At 33.6% G+C, this 18,711-nt stretch overlaps 1 protein-coding gene across 9 annotated transcripts in view; it reads right to left on the reverse strand.

Moving 5' to 3' along the window:
- PPP1R12A (protein phosphatase 1 regulatory subunit 12A) overlaps positions 1–18,711 on the reverse strand; it is a 136,768-nt gene that overhangs the window by 17,113 nt on the left and 100,944 nt on the right. For 6 of the 9 annotated variants that reach the window (XM_072724449.1, XM_025992160.2, XM_072724447.1 and 3 more), the window contains 5 exons: positions 12,453–12,543; positions 10,891–11,091; positions 10,484–10,652; positions 8,347–8,468; positions 2,715–2,780 (listed from right to left, as the gene is read on the reverse strand). In XM_072724449.1, the coding sequence (XP_072580550.1) occupies positions 2,715–2,780; positions 8,347–8,468; positions 10,484–10,652; positions 10,891–11,091; positions 12,453–12,543 (649 nt within the window). Of the gene's footprint in view, positions 1–2,695; positions 2,781–8,346; positions 8,469–10,483; positions 10,653–10,890; positions 11,092–12,452; positions 12,544–18,711 lie in introns of all 9 variants that reach the window. The other 3 variants (XR_011994885.1, XR_011994883.1, XR_011994884.1) reach the window with 1 other exon arrangement.

Below are 18,711 nucleotides of genomic sequence, written 5' to 3' on the forward strand. Positions count from 1 at the left end.
AGCATATGTCCTTATTTCATAAAGTAATGTTCTAGCTTGTGTGTTTTAAAATTCTTTTTCCAAAGTAAAAATACTTAATTACAGTACTGTAAACTCGTATAAAAGTACCACAGCATAAAAAGTTCCTCTATAAGCTCCCCCGATTCCAACCCTTTAGATAACAGTACTGTGATCTTTTTTGTATACGTATCCACATATGAACTTCTGATTTGTACTGTTAAACTAATCTTCATAAATACTATTTCAATAGTGATCATACCAAATCTGAGCCTTTGCCAATTTCACTTTTTATATTAACTGTCATGTCTTTGGTTATTAATGAGATTAAATGCATTTTCAAGCTTACTGGCCATTTATATTTCTTTTGTAAAATTCATAAATTTCATGTATTTGGTCTTTCTTTTCCTTGAGTCTTTTTATTTTTTAAAATTTTATTTATGTATTTGAGATAGAGAGCAAGAGAGAGAGCACAGAAGCAGGAGGAAGGGGCAGAGGGAGAGGGAGAAGCAGACTCCCCGCTGAGGATGGAGCCCAAAGTGGGGCTTGATCCTAGGACCCTGGGATCACGACCCAAGCAGAAGGCAGATGCCTAACCAACTGAGACACCCAGGCGCCAAAGGATACCTAATCTTTTAAATGTTATAAAAGACATCTAAGACTATTTGCTTTTAACTGAGCAAATGTGTCTCAACTTTAATAAGGGTATTTTTTCTGACATATTCTAGTTTTACATGTTTAAATAATCAAATCTCTTATTAATCTTTTCTTTTTCTTGCCTTGGTATCATACTTAAATCCTTGATTTATTACTAATGTCCTTTGCACGGTAAAAGTTTATTCTATAACCTGAATGGACGTTCTGTTATCAAACACGCTTTTCAGATGACGACGTAATTTATTTCAGAAAATACACAAAAGAATTTTGCTGCTAATACTTTTACACAGAAAAGTAAGGGCTGATGCTACAAGTTTTTAAGAGTGGTATACTTAATGACTAGAAGCACTTTTCTAGTTTATTGTAGTAAGACACTGTTAGTGTTAACCTTCATTCTTCCTTTTCCTCAGGGTGTACTAGTGATTCAGTTTAGGTGAGATGGTATATAGCCCACATTTGTAGCAAAGTGGCTGCAATATCCTAGTGGTGGAACTTGTCTGGCCTAAGCCAATTATTGTAATCCTAGCCCTGTGAGGTTAACCTGCTCGAGGATGAAGTGGACATAGAGGGTTGTGCAATATAACTGGAGAATGTAATAAATTCTTTTTGTTTAATTCGGTTTGAGTTGGGTTTTCTGTATTTGTAACTAAATGCTAGCACAAAAGCAAGTGCTCAATAATCCCGTTTAAAATGAATGAAACCTATTGAAATTGTTTGGAACTAAGAAAATGTTTCTTCTTAGGAAGAATTTTCTACTCAATCCTAGTGTATCTCATGTATAATTTTAATAGGAAAACTTAAACACAACAATTATCAATATGCTTTAAAGTCACAACTTTGAAGTCAGAAAATCTTTTCCCTTCTCTTCCAGCTTGGTGGGATGTGGGTCCATGTGATAAGGCAGTGAGAAGTGCCAGCTGGGTATGGTTTATTAACCCATTCCCTCCTTTTTACCCTTCTATTGTCTTTTCCTTGAAAGATAGGTATTCATAGGGTACCACTGGGAAGGGAAGACAATGGTTAAGTTTACGGAAGATAATAAACACAAGACATAGGGAACTGGGGGAGTGCTGACAGTTGATAGGCAAAGGGTTTAAAAGTGATAAAAACCCTGCAAATAGTTTACCCTTGGCAGTATTTAATTCTTCAATATCTGTCTGGTTACTTAATTATAAAATAAAAGTACTTTTTTGGACAAAATAGGAAACTTCACCCTAAAAGTAGCATCCACAGACATATAGCACAGGTAACAACTTCTGTTCACTTCATATTATTATAGATCCTTGCTGACTGAAAAGAATTTCAGTAGCTCTACTTAGGAATTCCAAGTCAAAAATAAAGATGATATGACCAGAAATGTCATTTCAGGTTAGATCCTGCTGAGCTTAGAAGATTAGAACTAACTCATATTATATGGCTCTACCCCTATGTAAATAGAGCTCTTTAAAGCATGTCAGCTTTTCCACAGCCAAATGCTAGGGAATAGAGACGGGAAAATAGCTAGTGGGAAGAAACTTTCAGTATTTGCTAGTTATGTAACTTTTTAAGTCATTCAAACTTGCCTTAGTTTTTCATCACTACTGAGAAAAAAAAAATGCCTTTTTTGAGAAAATTGTTGGTATGATCAGTTGTGATAATATAAAAGTCCTTTAAAGCACCAATTGTAAAGAATGTTAAAAAGACCTACTAGACCTACCATCATCTCTAGAATGTAACTTTGCTCTCCCCTATTTCTCGATATCCCCTTTTTTTTCTTTTCAACTTTGAAAATTAATTTACCTACAATAAACTATACACTTAGAGTATGCAGTTTGATGTTTGACAGTTGTATATATTCAGAAAATCAGTACTACAAGCAAGATCTAGAATATTTCTATTGCCTCTAAAATATTCCTTGTATCCCTTCCAGTCTATCTATCCCTGAACCCAGAGAAACAGTCTAACCTTAGCATGCAGGTACAGTGTGCAGTAACTGTTTTGCATGAATAAATATGAACACGAATAAATAGTAATCCTTAAAAATATGAATACTTCTAAACACACAGAAAAATGCTTTTTACCTGAGTTTCTTTCTTATTGGATCCTTCTTCTGTATCTGATTGTTGTTCTTGTTCATTTTCGTCACTCTAAAATAGATTGTCAATTTACTTTAGAAAAGTGAAAATAAATTTCAAAGACTTGATACTTAAATATTTTAGGATTTCTTAATTTTTAAAAAAGACTTATTTATAATTTACTATTATTTATTATTTGAGAGAATGTGTGAGCAAGTGGGAGTAGTGTGGGGGGCGGTGGGAGGGGCAGAGAGAATCTCGAGCAGACTCCTACTGACCAGGGACTGTGATGTGGGGCTCAATCTCATGACCCTTAAATCATGACCTGAGAGGAGATCAAGAATTGGTCCCTTAACCAGTCTCTTAACTGCAGGCACCCCACGATTGATTTTTAAGTGGGAATTTTTCTACCCTATTTTGTCTGCATGACACAATCTAAAGTAGGTTAATATACCTGGTGAAAAAAGACCATCTACCTAAAAACATGTTTTAGGAAACACATTTATAGTAGGAATGAAGAAACTGGAGGCTCAGTGGGAGAAAGACGGTATTTTATATTTGTCGTGCTGTTAACTCCCAAGACGTTGATAAACTACCTAAATATAATAGGACCTTTGCCTAAATCTTGCCAAGCTTATGAAATCCAACTTTTCTTACTTAAAATAATGGATTTCCTTTTGTTGCTACCCCATTATAGTTAAGTGTCTAAATACTACATTCGAATGTGTACCTTTAGAATGTGTTCAAATTTAAGCAATGGCCATTAACTTGAGGTAGACTGTTATAGGATATTATATATGAACCTCATGGCAAATAGATACACAAACCATGAAATAGATACACAAAAAACAAAGAGAAAGGAATCCAAGCATACCACTAAGAAAGTCCTCAAATTATAAGGGGAGAGCAAGAGAAGAAAGAAACAGAGAAAAACTACAAAAACAACCAGAAAACGATGAACAAAATGAAAGTACCTATCAATAATTACTTTACTTGTCAATGGACTAAGTGTTTCAAAAGACAAAAGATGACAAACTGGTTAAAAAAACAAGACCCAATGGTATGCTGCCTACAAGAGACTCATTTCAGATCTGAAAACACATACAGACTAAAAGTAAAAGGGATGAAAAAAAATATTCCTTGAAAATGGGAGAAAAAAAGCTGGAGTAGCAATACTTGTGTCAGACAAAACAGACTTTAAGACAAAGACTGCAAAAAAGAGACAGAGGGCATTACATAATGTTTTTAAAGAGATCAATTCAACAAGAGAATATAAGAATTTTAAGTATAAGTGTACCCAGACAGGAACACCAAAAACATAAAGCAAATATTAACAGACATAAAGGAAAAAATTAAAAATCACACAATAACAGTAGGGAACTTTTAACACTCTACATATATCAATTGACAGATCATCCAGAAAGAAAAATCAATAAAGAAGCAGTGGTTTTGAAGGACACATTAGTCCAGGTAGACTTAATAGATTTATACACAACAGTCCATCCCAAAACAAAGTACATTCTTTTCAAGTGCCCATGGAATATTCTCAAGGACAGATCATGTTAGGCCACAAAACAAGTCTCAATAAATTTAAGATGGAAATCATATCAAGTATTTCTCTGACCAAAATAGTATGAAATTAAAAATCAGAAGAAAACTGAAAAAAAGCCACACGTGGTAGTAAACAACATGCTACTAAATAACCAATGGGTCAACGAAGAAATCAAAGAGGAAATATAAAAAAAAACTTGGACATAAACCAAACAACGGTTGAAATCTTTGGGATGCAACAAAAACAATTCTAAAAGGGAAGTTTATAGCAATACAGGCCTACCTTAAGAAACAAGAAAAATCTCAAATAATCGAATCTTACATGTAAAGGACTAAGAAAAGGAGCAAAACCCAAAGTTAGCAGAAAAAAAAGGAAATAATAAAGATCAGAGTAGAAATAATGAAATACAGATCAAAAAATAATTAAAAAGATAAGTAAAACTAAGACCTGGTTCTTTGAAAAGATAAAATTGACAAACCTTTAACCAGCCTCATCAAGAATAAAAGAGAGTTGAAATAGATTAAAAATGAAAGAGAAGTTATAATAGACATCACATGAGTACAAAGAAATATAAGAGTCTACTAAAAACAATGAAACGCCAACAAATTAGAAGAAATTTCTAGAAACACATAATCTCAGACTAAATCAGGCAGAAATTAAAAAAAAAATCTGAACAGACTGATTACTAGTAATGAAATTGAATCAGTACTCAGAAAATGCTCAGCAAAGAGTAAATTCCAGAACCAGATGGCATTAGAGGTGAATTCTACCAAACATTTAAAGAGCTAATACCTATCTTTTTAAAACTATTCCAAAAAACTGAAGGGGAAAGAATGCTTCCAAATTCACTCTATAAGGTCAGCATTACCCTGACACCAAATCAGACAAAGACAGACAAAAAGAAAATCACAGATCTGTATCACGGATGAACATACATGCATAAATCCTCAACAAATTATTAACAAACCAAATACAACAACAAAAAGATTATTCACCATGATTGCATGGGACTTATCTTAGGGATGAAAGATACAATATCCATAAATCAATCAATATGATACAACACATTAACAAAATGAAGGATAAAAATGGTTATCTCGATGCAGAAAAAGCATTTTTTTTTTTTTCAGAAAAAGCATTTGGCAAAATGCAATATCCTTTTCACAATAAAAATTCTCAACAAAGTGGGTTTAGAGGAAACATATCTCAACATAAAGGAGGCCTTGGATGAAGCCCACAGCTAACATACTTTATAGTGAAATGCTGAAAGCTTTTCCTCTGAGATCAGAAACAAGACAAGGATAAGGATGTCTACTCTTGCTACTTTCAGTCACTATAGTACTGGAAGTTCCACCCATAGCAATTAGACAAGAAAACAAAATGAAAGTAATCTGAATCAGTAAGGAAGAAGTAAAACTGTCATTATTTGCAGATTACATACCATATACAGAAAACCCTGAAGATTCCACCCAAAACTATTAGAACTAATAAATGAGTTCAGTAAGTTCAGGATACAAAATCAATATACAAAAACATATGTTGCATTTCTATACACTAATAATGAACTAGCCGAAAGAGAAATAAAAAGAAATTCCCGTTTACAACTGCATCAAAAAGGATAAAAACCTAGGAATAAATTATTTTATTTTATTATTATTATTATTATTATTTAAGATTTTATTTACTTATTCATGAAAGACACACACAGAGAGAGAGAGAGGGGCAGAGACACAGGCAGAGAGAAAAGCAGGCTCCATGCGGGGAGCCCGACATGGGGACTCCATCCTGAGTCTCCAGGACCAGGCCCTGGGCTGAAGGTGGCGCTAAACCACTGAGCCACCCGGGCTGGCCACCCAGGAATAAATTTATCCAAGGTGGTGAAAGACCTATACTCTGAAATGATAAGAGACTGCTGAAAGAAACTGAGGATGACAAATAAATGAAATGATACACAATGCTCATGGACTAGAAAAATACTGTCAAAATGTCTACACTACCTAAAGCAATCGACAAACTCATGCAATCTCTATCAAAAAAGCAATAGTATTTTTCACAGAATTAGAATAATCCTAAAAATGTATACGGAACCACAATGGCCCTGTGAAGCCAAAGCAACCTTAAGAAAGAATTTTAACAACACTGGAAGTATCACAATCCAAGATTTCACACTACACTACAAAGTGATAGTAATAAAACCACTATGGTACTGTCACAAAAATAGGCCTACAGATCAACAGAGCAGAACAGAGCCCAGAAATAAACCCATGCCTATAGTTAGTCTTCAACAAAGCCAAAGAATATGTAATAAGGAAAAGACAGTCTCTTAAAAAAATGGAGAACTAGAAAGCTACATGAAAAAGAATGAAACTAGACTATTTTTATACTGTTCACAAAAAGACACGCAAAATGGATTAAAGACAAATAAAATACAGGGAATGAACTCTTGGATATCAACCTTATGCAGTATTTTTTTGGATCTGTTCCCTCAGGCAAGGGAAACAACAGCAAAAATAAACAAATGGGACTTATGAAACTAAAAAGCTTTTGTACAATGAAGAAAATCATCATCAGAATGAAAAGGCAACCCACTGAAAGGAAGAAGAAGAAGATACTTGCAAATAATATCTGGTAAGGGGTTATTTAAAAAAAAGAAATAAAAACCTCATACAACTCAACACAAAAAAGAAGCGTTGATTAAAAAAATAGGCAGAGGACTTAAAAAGACATTTTTCCAAAAAGACACATAGATGGCTAACAGACACATGAAAAGATGCTCAATGTCACTAATCAGGGAAATGCAAAAAAAAAAAAAAAAAAAAAAAAAAAAATCCCACGAGATTTTATCTTGCACCTGTCAGGATGGTTAGCTTCAAAAAGTAAGAAATAACTAACGTTGGTGGGATGTGGAGAAAAGGGAACCTCTATGCATTGCTGGGAGAAATGCAAATTGGTGCAGCCACTATGGACAACAGTATGGAGCTTCCACAAAAAATTAAAAATAGGGATGCCTGGGTAGCTCAGCAGTTGGGCATCTGCCTTCAGCTCAGGGTGTGATCCTGGAGTCCTGGGATCGAGTCCCACATCGGGCTCCCTGCATGGAGCCTGCTTCTCCCTCTACCGTGTCTCCGGCTCTCTCTGTCTTTCATGAATAAATAAATAAAATCTTAAAAAAAATAGAAATACCGTATGATCCAGTAATTCTCCTGCTGGGTAATTCACCTAAAGAAAACTAAAACACTAATCCTTAAAGATAGATTTATCCCCATGTTCACTGCAGCATTATTTGTGACAGCCAAGACAAGGAAGCAATCTAAGTATTCATCGACAGATAAAGAAGATGTGGAAATATATACAATGGAATATTAGCCATAAAAAATATGAAATCTTGCTATTTACAACAAAATGCATAGACCTAGAGAGTATTATGCTAAGTGAAATAAATCAGAGAAAAATAAATATGGCATGATTTTACTTCTATGCGGTCTCTGAAAGCCTGAAAAATTAACAAACAGAAAGAGACTCATAAATACAGAGAATGAACTGATTGTTTCAAGAGCAAATGGGGGACAGGTGAAATAGATGAGATGGATTAAGAGGTCCAAATTTCCAGTTATATAGTAAGTCAAGGTGATGAAAAGTAGAGCTTAGGGAATATAGTCAATATTACTAATTAATTGTATAATGAGAGATGGTAACCATACTTATTGTGGTTTCATATGCAATTGTTAAATCACTATGTTGTATACTTGAAACTAACATGTAATAATAAAAATATGTAAAGCATCTTTCTTTCAAGAATCTTCCAGATAAAGCAGTTTAGTAGCCACTATACAATATATCTCCTGAGCTGTAGGTATTATTTTTATTTCAAAATTGAGACAGAACTCTTGCTTTTTAAGTAATACCAAAAATCAAAGCACTCATTAACTATCCTTATAAAGAACTTTTCTGATTTAATGACTTGACTCAAAACACACAATGATGATCTCAAGAATATGTAATCTGAGGTACATAAGAAATCATTAGTATGTACTTCTGAAAAGATTAAATATACTATCAAGTAGTTATATGTTAATAGGTTCTCACATCCTGTGTCCAAAATGAAACTCCTGTGGATCTCCTTTTCTCTCTTGGTCGCCGTCGTTCCCGGATTGATTTAGGTTGTGATTTATCTTCTCCTTCTTTTTCCTCTTCTCTCTTTTCTCCTTCTGTTAAGGATTACAATGAACCACATGGTAGTAATGTACTATGACACTATTTTATAAGAAAAATGTAAAAACAATTCAAAGTCAACCTCCTTCAGGAAACCTAAAATTCTATCAGGATTATTTTTTGCCTCTCAGTGCTCCCATGAACTCAGTTTATACATGTATTTGTATCTCTCATTGGACAGGTCCTTGACCAAGACAAGAATTTTAATTATTTCATTTTCCTAGGGCCTAATACAAAATTTCTGCCAAAAGACACACTTAATATCTGCTGGACAGAAAATAATTGAATCCTATGAAAAGAATAGGGCTTGAGTTATTAACGTCTGACAGAAAGATAGTTACTAAACCCAAAGTTAACACTTCAAGAAAACCAAACAGTACCTATTGATGGAAGAACAAGCTGGCATCCAAGTTTATCAGGGTCTGTTTCTACTATTCCCAGTCCTCATTCAGTAGTAGAATAAATACAGTATTAATTCCATTTCTATTAGACAGTATCTAAGAACAAACCCTTTTTTTCCAGAAAGTTTTATATTTTATTAAAAACAAATCAACATAAAAAAAATTTAGCCTCAAAATTTGTTTCTAGGACAGTTAAAAATAGCTTTAGACCTATACTAAAAAGACATTTTTAATGTCTCTAAATCTGTTTTAAAAAGCAGACATCTATTTAACAAAGTAATGTTAAATATTATTTTAAAAAGTCTCCTTGTGTCACAGCAAAAGAAATTCCAAAATTATAATATCAAGAGGGTTTCTCAGAGTTGTTTTTAGAACCACTATAGAGCAAAAATCTCAAACTCCAAAGCCTAGAGTGACCATCCAGATAATATAAATGGATAGAAAGGGTCAGGAGAGCACTATTCCAAGGAGTTCAGGGCTCGCTCTAGCTAGCTGTTGATATGTGAGAATTTTTAGACACACTGTTGCTAAATCTTCCAATTTTTCAATATAGGATGAAAATCTAAACTTTCATGCAAATATCCCTAATTTTAAAAATTGGCTTAAAATTTTTACAGACATTATGTGGGCCTCACACTTGTGGGCCACACACTTTTTGGTTTAAAGAACTGGAGGGGCACCTGCATGGCTCAGTCCGTTAAGCTGTCAACTCTTGATTTTGGTGCAGATCATGATCTTGGGGTCATGGGATCAAGCCCCAAGTCGGGCTCCATGCTCAGCAGGGAGTCTGGGGCTTGAGATTCTCTCTTTCCCTTTGTTCCTCTCACAAGAGCCGTGTGCATGTGCTCTAACATAAAAATAAATCTCAAAAAAAAAAAAAAAAAAAAGGAACCAAAATACTTCTGGCCAAAATAAGTCAGCTGAAAATTAAGAAAAATTTAATTTTCTTAAGTTTATCCTATATGATGACTGGTATCATGATTAATACTATGAGATTTTCCTTTAAAATATAAAATGTCTACAATTAGAAATGATTTGATTTTATGTGGTACCCATCTCTGATTTAAAGTAGGAATTTACAAAATTTAAATACAAAGTTTATATGAAATAATAGGAAATATTAATAGTGATCATCAATATGCCAGCATTTGGCTGAAAAAAGAAATCTAGTTATCAAGAAATAGGCATTAAAAACAATTCTGTTTTAGCAAGGACATGACACGTGTAGGTGATTTTAGTTTAAATATTTCACACACAAAAAATTTAAGAACTATGATTCACACAATAGGCAACAAATAAGACACTAATAAACTGCTGGGAGAAAGAGTCTTCCACCAGTTCTTCTTTACTGACTTATTTCTATGTTGGTGGACATTAAAGATTTTTGTGAAGTCTTGAATTATAAAGATATATGTATCAATGCCAGACTACGTAATTTTTTACTTTTATTTTCTACTCTTCTCATTCTCATCCATCATATTCTCTAAGAATGGCAGAATGATTCCCAGTTTAGAATGTTGTTTCTTTTCTGTTCAACTATAAAAGAAAAAAAAATAATTCAAAGGATTATTTGTAGAAAATATAGTGTTTTCAAAATTTGGTCTTCTTACCTCTTTCATTTTCTTTTGTTAATCCTCTGGAGTAAGCAGAAGTTATACCTACAAGACTATTTGGCCTGTTTAGTTGACTGGAAGCATAGAGTGAACTGCTCATGGTAGAAAGTGAAGAGGATGGAGTGGTTGAACTTGAAGTTGATACTGGTCTGTAACGCTGGTAAGTCTGTGAAATATTAAAATTAATATCCATTTAAAGTATTAAACAGTTAAAAACACATAAATACTAAGTTCATTTGAAAGGAAAAATAATGATCTAATCATCTCAAAATAATTCAGATTTCCAGTTAAAATCTTTTTTAAGTATTTTGTATACGGTCTGTTGGTATATAAATCTTTTGTATTTTGAGTCACACAAAGTATTCATACCATTTGACCTCGCTGTGTTGCTGATATACCATTACCTCATCATATGTTCTAGAGTACTTTTGTTTATATTCATCTTCTCTAGATGTTTCCGACTCCTTCTTTTCTTCTTGCTTCTCTTTATCCTGTTTCTCTTTTTCCTCTTTTTCTTTTTCTTCATTTTCTTGTTCTCTGGTTCGGGTAGAACGATTTCTTCCTATTGTTTTTTCAGCTTCCTGAAGATCAGTCAATGTTACTCCCTGTACACAAAAAAGGTAAATTTAATCATGAGAGGCATTACAGCTTATTTCAAAGAATATTTTATAAGTAGACAAATTTAATATGAATGTATTAAAAGTCAAATACACATTTTTGGAACTGGTTTGAAAATTGAAACAATTTCTATCTGGCAAGTCACATTCATCCTATGAAGAAATTATCATGAGCAAGCACAATAATAGGTACTGGGAAAGACATAAAATGTGTGTAAGAAATAGTCTCTATATTTGAGAAATTAACAAAAACAAAGGGGAGATGACAGAAATATCACATGAATTCCTAAGAAGTTCAGAGAAAGAAGGAAAAACTGATATATACATTGTTTATATACTGAATTTATACGTATTTATATTTTATGTATATATTTGCAAAGATAATTTTGGCAAAGAAATAATTTTGAAGGATAAGGCCTGAAGAACAGGTTGGATTTCAAGAACTAAAGGTACAAAGACAAAAAAATATGTTAAGATTGTAGCAAATAGTTCAGCTTGAAATGTGAATAAGAATAAAGATCAAGAGTTGAATCTGGACTTTGGCGCTCCTCAATCATAGGAAAGGATAGACACAAGGTGATATATTAGAGATAACTAGAACAGCAAAGAAGTTACGGAGATGGCAGCTAGATTGAGTGACATATTCTTCATACCTGCACATTAGCTGTTTGAAATATCTATAACATAATAGACCTATTCCCCTACAAATATTCATAGAATTCTAATAATTACCAGGCATATTGATTAACACTTACTGAATTATCTGTGCCAGATACCATCTTTGTGCCAAAATATGATATTCAAAGATACACAAAGGCATATGTTAATTAGATTAAATATAATATTAACACTGTGACCATATACAAAAGGCTAGGGGAGGATTACTAAAGCAATCTTTATTTATTTATTTTTTTAAAGATTTTATTTATTTATTCATGAAAGACACACAGAGAGAGAGAGAGAGAGAGAGAGAGAGAGAGAGACAGGCAGAGGGAGAAGCAGGCTCCATGCAGGGAGCCCAACGTGGGACTTGATCCCAGGTCTCCAGGATCACAACCTGGGCTGAAGGTGGCGCTAAACCGCTGAGCACTCAGGCTGCCCCAGCAATCTTTAAGATTTACCTGCATTATACAGTGGCATCGATAGTTTTTTTCTTTAAGTTTTTAAAATCTTATTGAAGTAATCTCTACACTCAATGTGGGGCTCAAACTCCTGACTTCTTTCCTGACCTAGCTGGCTTCTGACGGAGCCAGCTAGGTGCCCTAATGACATCATTATTTCCACAGAGAAGTGAAAAAGAGAAAGGCAATTTATTTTGGAGCTTTATATATGATACACATTAAATATACCTGTGTTGATCTTCTAGACTGTCTTGCTTGTCTGGATCTTGCTTTTCTTTGGGATTCAGACTCTTCATCTCTAACAGGAGTGAGGTATGATCTATAGTAATAAGTAAAAATTGTTAGTTGGAGATACATGTGAATAACTATATATGAACATGTGAATGAATATAATAAGTTCAGCATTTTATTTTTTTTAAAGATTTTATTTATTCATTCATGAGACACAGAGAGAGAGACAGAGAGAGAGAGAGGCAGAGACACAGGCAGAGGGAGAAGCAGGCTCCCTGCAGGGAGCCCGACACGGGACTTGATCCCGGGTCTCCAGGATCATGCCCTGGGCTAAAGGCGGTGCTAAACCGCTGAGCCACCTGGGCTGCCCCATTTTCTGGGTTTTAAGAAGTTTTCAAATATGGTTACATCCATTCAAAAATTCAAGGATACACTCTGATAAATTTTTGATTGGAAATAATCATATTAACTTTTATTTTTCAAGTTCTTCCTAACACTTTTTTTTTTTTTTTAAAGTCATGCAACATCAGTCCCCTGAGCCCCTTTGTTCCTTCCCTGCAATACCACGCTAGATGATATGTGAAGTTATCTGGCTGAACTCTGGACTGCCAATGTCTTTTTAGGTACAATGATAGGACCGAAGGCACCATTCAACACACGGGATGGGATGACTACACCCCCTACATTCCTACCACTGTGCGTTTATTAATGATATTTTTGGCAGACATCATAGTCTTGTTCACACTTTGAGTTCTCTAGAAAGTCCAGTGTTTTATACATAAACTGCTTTAGAATCAACATCTTACTCCTGGTGACTGATTTTCTGATATAAAGAGGACTTCGTATTTATCTTCACTACATTTCATCTGACACATCGAAGCCCAAGTTCCACCCTGTCATAGGACACGCACCATTTCAAAAGCATGCAATCTATGTCAAGAGAGTAGTAATTAATTAATGAAGAGCTGAATAAGCAAAGATAAGACAGAGCCCTGCAACACAACAAAAAGCTTTCCTCCAATGATTAATATTATTTGGAAAGTTCAATCATTAATAGTTTATGTAGTGATATTACCATCTACTCCACATTTCCAAGAGAACCCTTGGAAGTAGAGTATCTCTATTTTCTATGTTGTTTATTAAATCTATCTAGTTTATACCACTTTGCCCCTCCCCTTTAAATTCTACTTTTTAAAAGAGCTGTTTAGTTTTAGTATGCTTTCCAATTTGTAATTCTCCCTTTAAATTCCCTGAAACTATACATATATCATAGCAAACTTCAGAATTTATTCCTGGTTTTATGCCTTATCTTTTATTGTTTCTATCTGTTCTCTAAAGCTCTAAGTTCAGAGAGTATAACACATCTCAAACTCCTTAGAATCATTTAATTTCTTCAAAATTCTTTCAGAAAACCCCATTCCTTTTGATTTATCTTTCGTTTCCTTTGAGCTCTTTATTTTTTAGAAATCTGTCTCTCTAAAACTAGAATACATGATTCATCATTTCTAGGATTAACCCTAAGATGACAAGGTCACCTGTCATCCAAAATCCCAGTTGCCTCAATTCCATCAATTAATTCTTACTTATTGGTTAAAGTTATTTCTAAAGGACTGGTTTTCTGTATTGCTTCTATTCTAATTACAGACAAACTTTACTCAAGGTAAGTTAAGAACTTCTCTAGAGGGGGTTTTTGACTAAGACATCCAACAGATTTAGAGAAAGATGAAAATTCTCTCCCTACTTTATTTTGGCTTGTTTTTATCATCTGGTTTGAGAAAGTATCACCTCTTTTCTCTATTTGGTTGAATGACTTATGGCACTATTTCATAATGAAATAATTTAATGTTTTTCTCTTTCTCCATATGTTCTCTATCTTGTTTTCACCTCTAGGTTTCTAGACTATCCTGAAAGATTATGTCTTTTTGGTATTATAGTAGCATTACATATAACTCCTAAGTCAGGCACACCTCATGAAGCATTAGAAGAGCTGTATCTTACTAAATGTTTCTACTAAAATACTGGTATTGATTTATGTTTTTAAACCTAAAAATTTTTTTTTAAAATTTAATTATGATAGTCACAGAGAGAGAGAGAGAGAGGCAGAGACATAGGCAGAGGGAGAAGCAGGCTCCATGCACCGGGAGCCTGATGTGGGATTCGATCCTGGGTCTCCAGGATCACGCCCTGGGCCAAAGGCAGGCGCCAAACCGCTGTGCCACCCAGGGATCCCTAAACCTAAAATTTTAATTAAAGAATTAAATGTCTGATTATTTGTTTTCTGTTACTTTTAATTTGACCTCCTAAAAGCGCAGGGCAAGAAAAAAATTCACTAAAGAAAACATTTTAGTTATCAGTATTTCATTTGTTTGACTTTCTTTTGGAGATTCTGCAACATATAGCTTCATCTCTACCAATGCACAGATCCAAAGAGATGAGCATAACTGGTAGGATACCTGCCCTCTTGACGGCCCACGATGCTACACTAAGCTTAATACTACTCTTTCATCCACTGTTCTATAATTTTCACTATTTATCAACTTTAAGCTTTTTATTTAGACATAACATACTAAAAAATAGATATAACTAATACTATTTTTATAACAGGTCTGATGATTTTTCTGGAACAAGTAATTTAAAGGTGAAAGAGAAGAACAATAAATTTGTTATTATAGTTTCAGTTTAAGAAAATTATTCTGGAATATAGTGAGGAGCTTCTTTGTGGTAGAAGTTGGTTATATGGATTTGGAAAATGCTATGCATTCTAACCTTCTCTAAGAAAAATCACAACATGTTAAAGGCTCTGAGAAAAATGGAAGGAAGAAACCTGTTTAACTTTATGCATTTCCCAAGATTATTTAAGTAGAAAATTTGCAGTATACCTATTACATGTGGAAAAGCGCTCTGTGGAACATCAGCTTGGAGAATATGTCCCGATGGCTATTTTTTTAGCCACTCATTTAGTATTTATTTATGCATTTACATGCAATTTATTGCTTTTGGGACTTCTCCGGGATGAGGAAAAGAAAACGTAAAAGGATATGAAACCGAAACGTAATAGCAAATCTGGTTAAATAGAAAAACTTTATAGCAGCTTAGATGGCTGCACATTATCACTTTAGCATTTCAGAAGCTGCTCTGAAAATAAGCATGAACATGGATTTCTGAATCTGATTCCTCTATGTAATGGAAAAAATTTTCATATTTAGTTTAGAACAAGGAAGTCTGCATTGCCATTTGCCCTTTTAATCCCCATGGCAGACAGAATTGATCAACCATTACACTCTATTCAAATGAGCCTCGATTTTTTTCAACAGTTTCAAGTTGCCATAAAAGTTAAATCTATTTAACATACCTATTTTACAATATACAAGTACAGGGGTAAAAATTACTAGATAGAAGACTTACAGTATCTGTTCATTTAAATTTTCTATATATTTCCTCCAAATTAGCATAAAAATCTAGTTAATCAATTTGTAATACATAATGTATTTCCTACTAATAGTCCTCATCTCATATTCAGCCTTTCTCCTCTCCTGGGGCTCCTATATAGAGCAGACCTCCGCAAACAAAATATAGAGAAGAAAATGAATTCATATATTTTATGTGAATTTAATTAATAGAGATGACCATCAAAAAACAGAATATATCAGTCAAAATCCACTGCTGTCTTAAATCATTACATACATATCATACCATTATACTGGATCTCTTTCTTAAAACTACCTAGGGCGCATAATTCTACTCCTTAGTAGTTTTAGATTGCTTACTATTTTCTGAGCAACTGAAAGGTTATTTTTAAATTAAGAATTTTCTATTAATTCCAATTATTCTATATATTTTTAATTTCACTGACTTTTAATTTTTATTTTATTTTTAAAAAAGATTTTATTTATTTATTCATGAGAGACAGAGAGAGAGAGAGAGAGGTAGAGACACAGGCAGAGGGAGAAGCAGGCTCCATGCAGGGAGCCCGATGCGGGACTCAACCCAGGGACTCCAGGATCACGTCCTGAGCCAAAGGCAGAGGCTTAACCACTTAGCCACCCAGGCATCCGTTTCACTACTTTTTTTTTGTCTCACTACTTTTTAACAAAAGATTTACTGCAGAGAGAAAGAGAGACAGACATAGACACACACACACACACACACAGAGAGAGAGAGAGAGAGAGAGAGAGAGAGAACACAAGGGGAGGGGCAGAGGGAGAGAGAGAGAATTCTAAGCAGACTGCCCACTGATTGGGGAGCCCACTGTGGGGCTTGCTTTCATGACCCTGATATTATAACCCAAGTCAAAATCATAAGTAGGATGTTCAACTAACTGAGGCACCCAGGCACATCAATCACTGACATTTATTAGCTGAAATATTTATATTTATTTATAATATTTATATTTTGGGTAGTCAACAATTTACATTTCTAAAAAACTGAAAACCGATCCTTGTTTTCCATTTAGCTTTTTTCCTTGCCGAGGGAAGATAAATGAGCAAATGCAAGCTGGCTGAGCCAAGGGAAAAAGGTGGAAGAATTATACAAAGCAACAGTTCATGTAAATTCATGCTACAAATATGAACTTATTAGTAAGATACTGTTTTGCAGTTTGAAAAGGCTGTAGAACTAGAAATATTTTTAAAAATGAAAAGAATTTGCTATCATGATCCATCTATTTAAAGCTAGCTTCTCTACTCCCACTCCTCACCACCATTAACCCATTGAAAATCTTAATAAAGACAGAAAATCCTCATTCAATCTTGACCAATAAAAATAACAAATCAGGAATACTATGGAATGTAATAGTGAGTATGGTAATTTTACATAATATCTGAAAGTATAGATGTAAGGCTACCTAAAAAGGAATATATGTATTGACTTATTTTTACCCACAATATATATATTCAAATACTAATATACACATCTTGAGGACAAATATCCACCCATACACATTTCAAAACCATTATTGAAATTTAATTGAAAGACAAACAGAAGAGGCCAACAATGTATTCAAAATTGCAAACAATTACTTGACATGAAACAAAACACCAACAATAATTACTGCAAACATCATTGAAACAAAGTAAGACAAATATCTCTAATATATACCAGAAAAATGTCAATAGACACATTTTGTTTCTTATGCTATTAAAATCTGTTCTGTCCTATTAATATCTCCAAATATTTAATTCTTAATCTTTAATGTCTCCTAGGATTAATTCTAAAAAGTGGAAACTCAACTCTCTCCAACAACCTTTTAATAAAGAAATCTGAGGTTAAGAATCATACTTTGCTTATTTTGAAACAACTGATGATTCTGGGAGATTATCATTAGGCTTTGTCACTGTAAACACTTTTAAAAGCATGGAATTCTATAAACAGAAAGTATCCTAAAAGTTAAAAATTATAAAATAAAATACCTCTTTTTACAGAAGAAATTCTGACCTGGAGAGCACTCTAACCTTGGGATTAAAGCAGAGAGCACTCAAAGGAGTAAAAGACTAAGGATGCCTCGACCTTTTTTCCTTCACTCCCCCTAGTCCATTAGCAAAGTCCTCAAATTTTTTTTTCACTATTAAAGAATGATGAATGCCTATGATCCACTAATCTCTGTTGGCTATATGGCCTTATCTGAAAACACCTCAAAAGTCTAAAACTAACTTAAATTTATAGAAAAGTGAAGTATTAATTTATTGTATGACCTATTCTGGTATTCAAATCACCAAATGTTAACAGCTTATAATGGTTTTATAGAAGTATCATTAAATTTCATCATAAAAATAGAATCAAAATGTAGACATATTGGTAGAAAATAAAGATGCAAATATAGAAAATAATTAATATTTACAAATTTAATGTTTTATTTTTCATATATTCACCACAAATATTACTGTAAGGATATTAATACGACAGGCCATGCACTTTGCTGGCACCAGAGACCAAGACTAGAGACTATATATGAATACTACTTGCCAGAAATATGACAAAGTTAATCTGGTTGGTATTTTCATTAAAAAAAAAGTTATGTAGTTAATTTAATTTTGAAAGAATAAAATATAGAAATGGTTGCACTGAGTTTCCTAAGACTTCCTTTATCTTCAAGATGAAAAACAAAATTCAAAGCCAGGAACTATGCATGATATAAGCAGAAAAAAACAGTTGACTGATTCTCCTGGAATCTTGGGCTTTGTCTTAGTTCTCATACTAATTAACTAAATAAAAGTGGAAAAGTCACTTAAAATAACTCTGGGTCTTAGTTTCCTTCTGT

The sequence above is a fragment of the Vulpes vulpes genome, chromosome 10 (assembly GCF_048418805.1).
Source record: "Vulpes vulpes isolate BD-2025 chromosome 10, VulVul3, whole genome shotgun sequence".
In the NCBI taxonomy this organism is placed as follows: domain Eukaryota; kingdom Metazoa; phylum Chordata; class Mammalia; order Carnivora; family Canidae; genus Vulpes; species Vulpes vulpes.